The sequence below is a fragment of the Chrysochloris asiatica genome, unplaced genomic scaffold (assembly GCF_000296735.1).
Source record: "Chrysochloris asiatica unplaced genomic scaffold, ChrAsi1.0 scaffold00175, whole genome shotgun sequence".
Taxonomy (NCBI): Eukaryota; Metazoa; Chordata; class Mammalia; order Afrosoricida; family Chrysochloridae; genus Chrysochloris; species Chrysochloris asiatica.
In genome coordinates this window covers 3,082,225-3,091,876 of record NW_006408693.1, presented here as the reverse complement: position 1 = coordinate 3,091,876, position 9,652 = coordinate 3,082,225, and the positions used below count along the sequence as shown (strand labels likewise).

General features: G+C 37.8%; 1 protein-coding gene across 1 annotated transcript in view; it reads right to left on the bottom strand.

Moving 5' to 3' along the window:
- Positions 1–3,504: 3,504 nt before the first annotated feature.
- The window catches only part of LOC102828476 (thyroid transcription factor 1-associated protein 26-like), a 6,837-nt gene continuing 689 nt past the window's right edge, over positions 3,505–9,652 (bottom strand). The window contains exons 2-4 of the mRNA XM_006871842.1: positions 8,359–8,665; positions 6,113–6,212; positions 3,505–3,666 (exon numbers count right to left, since the gene is read on the bottom strand). Coding sequence (XP_006871904.1) covers positions 3,505–3,666; positions 6,113–6,212; positions 8,359–8,665 — 569 coding nt within the window. The remainder of the gene's footprint in view (positions 3,667–6,112; positions 6,213–8,358; positions 8,666–9,652) is intronic.

The window sequence follows — 9,652 nt, the reverse complement described above, 5'->3', positions numbered from 1 at the left end:
AACTGATGGTAAAGAAAGAAGTCCAAGGTGCACTGAAGGCATTGGCAAGAAACAAGGCACCAGGATTGACAGAATACACATGGAAATGTTTTAGCAAACTGATTTAGCATTGGAGGCACTCACTCATCTATGCCAAGAAATATAGTAAACAATTAACTGGCCAATTGCTTGGATAAGATTGTATTTGTGTCCATTTTATTAAAGAAAGGTGACCCAAAAAATCTGGAAATCACCAAACAAAATCATTATCACATGCAAGTAGAATTTTGCTGAAAATAATTTTAAAATGGTTGCAGCTGTAGACTGACAGGCAGATACCCAAAACTCAAGTTGGATCCAGAAGCAGATGTGGTTATGAGGTTGTATGTCAGATGGATCTTGGTTGAAAGAGAATACAAGGAAGATGTTTGTTTGTGCTTTATTGACTATGCAAAGGTTTTCAACTCTGTGGATAACAAACTATTGCTAACATTGCATAAAATGGGGATTCCAGAACATTCCATTGTGCTCATGTGGAACACACATATAGACCAAAATGCAGTTGTTAGAACAGAACAAGGTCAAAATGTATAGCTCAAAATCAAGAAATGTTTGCACCGGGGTTGTATCTATTCACCATATATATTCAATCTGCATGCCAAATCATCCAAGGATCATCTAAACAGTCCTGGGTTATATGAAGAAGTCCTATAAACCTGGTTTGGTACTATAGAATAAATGCTGGACTACTAACCACAGGTTGGCAACTCAAATCCACCAGCAGCTCCTTGGAAACTCTATACAGGGTGGCTATGAGTCAGGACTGACTGGATGGCACTTAATAACATACAGAGAATGTGGCATTTGGATTGGAGGAAGACTCACTAACAATCTGCAATATTCTGATGTCAAAACCTTGCTTGCTGGAAGCAAAAAGGATTTAAAATACTGATGAGGATCAAAGACTACTGCCTTCGGTATGGATTGCACCCCAATGTAAAAAACGCAAAAATCCTCACAATTGGACCAATAACATCATTATTAAATGAATAAAAGATTGATGTTATTAAAGACTTCATTCTGCTTGGATTTACAACATTCAATGAAGCAAGTCAAGAAATCAAGACATATTATATTTGGCAAATTTCTGCAAGACCTCTCTCAAGTGTCAATGAACAAAACTGTCAATTTGGAAACTGAGGTTTGCCTGACGCAGGCCATGGTATCTTCATTCACCTCATATGTATGTGAAAGTTGAACAATACAGAAGACACAGAAAAACTGTATTTGAATTAAGGTGGGCTAATGTGTCAGACTGCAAAGTCATTTCAACTGCAAGGTCAGTGGTTCAAGCTCACTCCTTGGAAACCCTATATAGGGTCGCTGAGTCAGAACTAACTTGATGCCACTTAACAACAAAAGTACAGAGGACTGCCAGAACAAGCAAATTTGTCTTAGAAGTACAGCCCGAACACTCTGTCTTTGGACATGTTGTCAGGAGAAACCAGTCCCTGGAGAAGGACACCTTGCTTAGTAAAGAGGAGGATCAGCAAAAAATGAGGAAGACCCCCCCAACCAGATGTATTGACACAGTGGCAGTAACAAAGGGCTCAATTATAATAACTGTAGGCATGATGCAGGACCAGGCAGTATTGCATTCTTTGGTACATAGGGCCCCTAAGAGTTGAAACTAACTTGACAACGCAAAGTGGGTGGTTGAAACCCATCAATTGCTCCTCGGATACTCTAACAGGGTCGCTTTGCGTCTGACCCAAATCAACAGCACTTCACCACCACCATATGGGCTCTCTTAGAGTCTTCATGCAATTTCAGGTTGAATTTGAGCCACCTGTAAAATTTTATTATACAACTATGATTTATAACTGACTGTCATTGTAGTCCTTTTGCTTGTAATGATTGTCAAGTCTTTCTCAGTTTGCAGTTATCACCGAGGAGGTAGCTGAGCCAGGAGCAGCAGTATCCCCTTGACTCACAAGACTACCAACAGGGAAACACATTCCCGTATCAATCTTCTTAAAAGGAGAGTGTGCCACAGAATCTGGAAAGTTTCATTCTTGCCATGATACTGCTGGTTTCCATTACCATTTGAAACGCCTTACAATAACAACCCATGGGATTCCTTTTAAGATAATATTTATAAATATTAAACTATGAGTTCCTAAACCAATTGTTTCTGAAAAGTATCTTTATATGCAGAAGGTAGTTTCCGCACTCAAGTACTCTGTTCCACATTTCTGCAAAGTCCATCGCCCTGTAACATGTATTTAATTTAAAATAAAAAGTACAAGGGGGGGTATCTACCTCATGAAAATGAATTTTAAAACCATAAAAGCCGATAACTAAATTGAAAATTTTCATTTAAATACTCCACTGAAATCTCTACTCCATTTAAAAAATATTTATTTCATACAAACTTTGTATTACTCAAGTATTATTTGAGTCCATCTCCCAAATACAAGAGGGTACCTCTATTTGGCTCAAGTCCACCAGTCATTATTCAAAAACCCTAAGCAGGGTCACTAAGTCAGAAGTGACTCCACGTCACTTAACAACATCATACTCAGTATAGTTTAGCAATCTAGTTTATATTCAATTGTTAGGAGGCACATTATACAAAGGGCTTAAAAAAATACATGGAAAAACGTAATTAAAAGATAAAGGAGCTCTGGTAGTGTAGTGGTTACGAATCGGGCTGCGAATCTCACGGTCAGCAGTTTGAAACTACCAGCTGTTTCGCGGGAGGATGAGGCTTTCTGGTCCCGTAAAGATTTACAGCCTCAGAAACCCTGTACAGGGTCGCTATGAGTCTGAACTGACTCCACAGCACATAACAACAACAGTATACACGAGGAGTCCTGGTGTAGTGATGTGGATTAATGCATCAGATTGCACAGTTGTTTGAATTCAAGCTGCTCCTCGGAAACAGGGTCACTATGAGTCGGAATCGACTCAACGGCACTTAACAATATACAAAGGTGCTGTAATGTGCTGGACTGAAAAGTCAGTTTGAATCAAATCAGTGGTTCAAGCTCACCAGCTGCTCCTCGGAAACCCTATATAGGGTTGCTATGAGTCAAAAATGACTCGATGGCATTTTAACCACAGCAAACCACAATATACACAACAAAGTCCTGGTGTGGTGCTGTAGGACCAACACTGGACCACAAGGTCAGTTTGAATCACAAGGTTGGTGGTTCAAACTCACCAGCCATTCCTTGGAAACCCTACATAGGGTTGCTATGAGTCAAAAATGACTCAATGGTACTTAACCACCCCAAACCACAATATACACAAAAGACTCCTGTTGTGGTGCTGCAGAATCAGCAATGGACTGTGAACCACAAGGCCGCCGGCCACTCAAATCCACCAGCTGAGTCTCAAAAACTCTATACAGGGTCACTATGAGTCGGCATCAACTTGACAGCACTTAACAATAATATACACAAATAACTCAAGAGATAGATAGCAGATATTTTAATCCTTGATTATGGACAAATTGGTGATTTAATTTCCATTTTGTATTTTTTGAAGAAGATATTCCATTTGTAAATTCAAATTTGGCTGGCCCTTTTTAGTCTTTTTGCTCAATATTTTGAACATTTCCATTTTCTTCTTTTTGTAGAGTCTTTGAGCTTCTTCTTGCTCTTGTTTTCTCCTTTCGAATTCCTGAAATTATTAACATATGTGATTTTCATTAGTAGCAATAAGCTAATACAGATCAGAAATTACTAGCATAGTGGTTATGAGTCGGGCTGCTAACCTCAAGGTCAGCAGTTCGAAACTACCAGCTGCTCTGCAGGATAAGGATGAGGCTTTTTGCTCCTGTAAAGATTTACCACCTCGGAAACCCTATACAGGGTCACTATGAGTCGGAACCGACATCACAGCATATCACCACCACCACCATGCAAATAATTTAAGGTTGGCTTTATATTTTGTAAAATAAGATTTTTTTCCTGCAATTGAAGTAGTATATCCTCTTTGCCTTCTTACTGTAACATGAAATAATGTGAACTTATGAACATTTCAATTATTCAATGTGAATAACAGGAGAAGATATACATTTAAGTAAGGATTTCACTATTAAATTTTTATCTCTGGTATCGTACTGCTTTTTCAATTGGCTATTACTTAATCTTGTAAGACAGAATGCTAGAGGCATTTAACCATAGACTCTAGAAGAGCCAGAAAGAAAATTAAAGGTTATATAGTCTAATTTTCTAACACTGAAATCGTCCCTTCCAGAAAGCTGTATATATGGTATCCTTTTTGTCATCTGACCAAGTCACAGGTTCAACTCAAAAACACGATGACAATAGAAGAGGGTGCTTCAAAAAGTTCACAGAAAAATGGAATTAAAATATAATGGAATTTTTCATGAATTTTTTTAAGCACTGTCATATGTTCAAAACATTTTGCTAGGCAGTTTGGTTGAAAAATTTTGAAGTATTCTCATGCTCATTTGATTTGCTAGTAATACAAAAGACTCAAATTCGTCCTGAGTATGGGAAAAAATCATTTAAAGTTATATACTGAGCAGAAAATAACACTCAAAATGTTAAGTTATTTACTAAATATAAAAGTGAAAGATATTTACTAAATATAAAAGTGAAACAAAAGTTCTTCAAATAATATAAGTGAATTATGTTTTGATTTCCCCTGTAATCACATATGGTCCCAAAACAACGCATTTGTATGGTGACTGTTAACTTATAAAATGCTTTTACTTACATCCTAACACATTCCATTCTTTTAAAACATACATGAGATTATTAGCCATATCCTCTAAAGAACTAAATCTAAGTGAGATATGAACATGACTTGCCCAGAGTCCTAGATCACTGGCAGAGATGAATTTTATATTTCTGTCTTGAATTCTACTAAGCTACATCACTTAAAATTATATTCTTACGTGGTGTAGAAGAACTTGTTTTATTATGCACATGAACTTAGGTACATGGTACCTAAGTTCTGAATTTAGATATATGGAGTCTAGTTTTTACTAGTTTTAACTCTAGATTATGGTTTCCAACTTGATGTTTTAATATCCCTGGCACTTACTGTAATCATTTTTGAAAATGTTTGGAATTTAAAAACTAGTTTGTGTTACTAATTTGTATAACTCCTATCTGTGCAATGGAATATAAATGTCACAAAGTTGTTTGCCTAAAAAAAAAAAAAAAAGCAGTTTCTCTAAAACAAAACCAAAAAGCCAAAAACCATTCAATATTCTTACCATCAATTGTTGTGAGGTGCCACTGAGTCAGTTCCATCTCACAGTGACCTTATGCGCAAGAGAACAAACCTCCACCGGTACTACACCATACTCACAATCATTCCTATGTTTGAACCAATTGTACATCAATTATGGGTCCTGGTGTGGCACTGTAGATAAGCACCTGACTGCTAACCACAAGGCCGTCAGTTCAAACCTACCAGCCACTGCTTGGAAATAATTTTGTAGCAATAATTTTTAAGTCTTTTGCAACTTTCTGTTTCTGAAAGTAAGAGCTTTTTGATAAGTTAAAAATGCAGGCTTTTCAACAAGCAAGACCAATTCTTTGTATTAAAGAAATATTTTTAAATATTCAATTTTAAATTCTATTTGATTTACTTGCTTCAATGTAAACACTTAAAATTGTATTTTTCTTAGTTCAGTGGTTCTCTAATATTATTGTACATAAGAATCTCATACTTGTTAGAAATGCAGGTTCCTACAGCATACTCTGAGAAAAACTGTTTTAGATGTTCCAATTATTAACCTAAGAGTTAGCTCTATTCTTGACCTACTAGTATCTCCTCTTTGAAATAATATATATAACTGATGAATATGAATGTTGAGAGCACTCTGCTCAGACCACTTGTTCATTCAACAAATATTCACTGAAGGCTTATTATGTGCACAACACTTAGAAAGAGAGTTTATGTGTTGCAGGGTCAGCACTAAACTGTGAACCACATGGTCAGCAGTCCAAAGCCACCAGATGCTCCTTGGAAACCCTATATAGGGTCACTATGAATCAGAATTAACTTGATGGCACCTAACAACAACTACAACATGCACCTAAAATAAGAAAATGAAGCAAAGTATTTTAAAAGTAGAACTACTTACTTGTTTCTTAGCAGCTCGCTTGGCTTGTACTTGTGCATATTCTTCTTGTGCTTTTTGATTTGATGTTTTCCTTTTATTTTTCTTTTGAAAAGCAAAGGAGCTTTATAAGATAAATTAATAAAAATAAGTTACAAGGATACAAAATAACCAAATCTATGTGTACTTATAAAATTTGTACAGAAAAACTGTACTAGTGCAAATTGGTGGTGAGAAAAACAGGGAGAAACAGGATATTCTTTTATTAGTAAAATGTCCAAGTAATAATATTTTCAAAATATAGTTATAAGGAGTCCAGGAGGCACAACACTTAAGTGCTCAGCTGCTAACCTAGAGGTTGACAGCTCAAACCCACCCTGCCATTCCATGGGAGAAAGATGTATCAATCTTCTTTTATCAAGATTACAGCCAAGACCCTATGGAACAGGGTCTATGCAATGGGGTCGGAATCAACTTGAAGGTAACCAACAACAAAATGGAGATCATTGGAGAAATATTTTAATCATAGAAAACACAGAAAGCTTTGAGAGATCACAAAACATTGAAAACAACAAAAATCTAGAAATAGTTTTAAAAAGGCATTAATTGAAGGATGCGGTTATAAAAGATGTGTGTGTATAAGCATATGCAAACTTCTTTGACAGTCTCATTTCTACACATTTTATCTACTCAGTCATGACCATACCTTGAACCCAGACTCCATTTAAAAGTGTTCTGTCTTAGAGTCTTGGTGTGGTGCTATAGGATAAGCATTTTACCGCAAGGTCGGTTTGAATAGCAAAGTCGGCAGTTCAAACTCACCAGCTGTTCTTTGGAAACCCTATCCAGGGTCTTATGAGTTAGGAAAAACTCCACACAGTACTTAACAACAACAATCTTGAAGTCCTGGTGTGATGCTGTAGGATAACCCTGGACTGCAAGGTTGATCTGAACCACAAGATTGACAGTGCAAACTCACCAGTCACTCCTTGGAAACCTAATACAGGGTCATTGTAAGTCTAAACTGACTTGCCAGGACTTAGCAACAGCCTGAAGTATGTCTCAATTCTTTGAAAGGTGTCTAGCCCACACAGGCTGATCTAAACCATTTGGGGACAGATTCATTGACAATGTTTTTCCCCAGTCTTTCAACTTTTTACAACTATATACATGAGTTGTTGTTGTTGTTGTTAAGTGTCGTCGAGTCGGTTCCGACTCATAGCGACCCTGTATAGGGTTTCCAAGGCTGTAAATCTTTACGGGAGCAGAAAACCTCATCTTTCTTCCACGAAGCACCTGGTAGTTTCGAACTGCTGACCTTGAGGTTTGCAGCCTGATTTGTAACCACTACACTACCTGAGCTCTGGTAGCGTAGTGGTTACGGATCGGGCTGTGAACCGTAAGGTCAGCAGTTCGAAACTACCAGCTGAGACGCGTGGAAAAGATGAGGCTTTCTGTTCCTGTAAAGATTTACAGCCTCAGAAACCCTATACAGGGTCGCTATGAGTCGGAACCGACTCCACAGCACGTAATAACAACAACGCTACCTGTGCTTGTTCTCCTTAGGCACAGGCCCACAACATTGTCATTGTGGTTGGTGTGGGTCTGTGATCCTATACAACAGAGTAGAACTGTCACAGTACTTGCTATAATCTTTACAAAAGAAGATCGCTGTATTTTTCTCCCACGGAACAGCTAGGGTTTGAACCACTGACCTCTTGTCTAGCAATCGAGCACTTTAACCATGGCACCACCAAAGTCCTCTAACAAAACACTACTAAAGGAGTCCTGGAATCATGTTGTGGCATTGTGAACTAATGCACTGGACTGCAAAACTGGTTTGAACTGTAAGTCGGTGGTCCAAGCTCACCAGTTGCTTCTCGGAAACCCTATTTAGGGTCGTTATGGGTCTCAACGACACTTAACGACAACAACAACAAAGGAGTCCTGGTGTGGCACTGTAGGATAAGCACTGAACCACAAGGTTGATTTAAAATGTAAGGTTAGCAGTTAAAACTCACCAGCTGCTCCTTGGAAACCCTATACAAGCTGAGATGGAACCAACTTGACAGCACCTGGCAACAACAAAGGAGTCCTGGACTGGTGTGGTCTGTAGGATAGGCACTGGACTGCTAACCATAAGGTCAGCAGCTCAAATTCACCAGCTGATACTTGGAAACCCTATTCAGGGTCACTATGAGTCGAAGACAACTCGGCAGCATTTAATAACAACAACAAAAGATTAAAAAAAAAAAAAAAGATAAACGTACTTTACTGTTTTGCCACATTGTTCTTCTGGTTGAGGCTGGTCAATGTTACATTGCTCCTTTGGTAAAGGCTGGTCAGTTTGTTCTTCTGGCAAAGGCTGGTCAGTTTGTTCTTCTGGCAAAGGCTGATGAGATTTTCTAATCTGCTTCCTGAGCCTTTCTTCTTCAGCTAAATAGAGATGTTTCAGATGATCTGGGTATCGATCTGTAAACTGGGATTCCTGTAAAGTTTCAGCCTTTTTTTTCTTCCACAGCAATTTCTTATAACTTTGCTGTATCTTCAATTTTCTTCGAAGTGCGAAGCCTTGCCCTACATTGAGAAACGTCAGACATTAATTGCTTTCACAGAAAATGATGAGTTGCATGGAAATGTATCTACTCATTTAAATAATATTATTTTCTTGCTTTAAAAAGGTGATTCCAGAAACAAATTCAAGGTGATGGATGGAACAGCATGTTGAACCTTTGCAAAATGACCAAGCTAGCATTATTTAATGCACTCAACTAAGAATCCCAAAGACAGGAAACTGATCAATCTAAGTTGCTCACTGTATTCACAAATAAAAACAAGTTATCTAAAACACTTAACCTGGACCATCAATAAATATTTTTAAATAGAGGGGGAAAACCTTCTACCTATTCTTGTACCTTAGAGAAACCTATTATGACTGATGTTGGTAAATACTTCCCCACAAAACTATGGTACAATGACTCTCTGAACAACTAGCAACTGTCAGAAACTGAACTTATTTAATATTTCATATAGTCCAAATGGGATTTGAAATAACTTACAGACAACATGACAAATAGAACAAAAACAAAGGAAAAAATGTAGAAGAAAAGACTGGCATACTTCCAGAAGTTCTGGTGGCTCAATGGGCATTGATCTGTGAACCAAAAATTCAGTGGTTGAAACCAACCAGTCGCTCCACAGGAGAAAGAACAGGTAATCTCCTTCTTTCAAACATTTACAGCCTGAAACTCGAGTACTTCTATCCGATGGGATATCTATGAGTCAGGTTTGGTTTTTGGAATGCTGCCTGGGTATCTGTAATCAACAGGGGTTTGAGGCAGTATGCTAACCAAAAGGCTGCCCACCCAGAAATGCCGCAGAAGACAGGTCTGGCCATCTGATTTCAAAAGATCACAACACTGAAAACCCTACGGCGCAGTTCTCTGTACTCATAGGTCACCATTGAGTCTACTGAAAAATCTAATGACAACTTCCATCATGTACTATATATACATGTATATACATACATATGTATATACATATGTATACATATATATATATCGT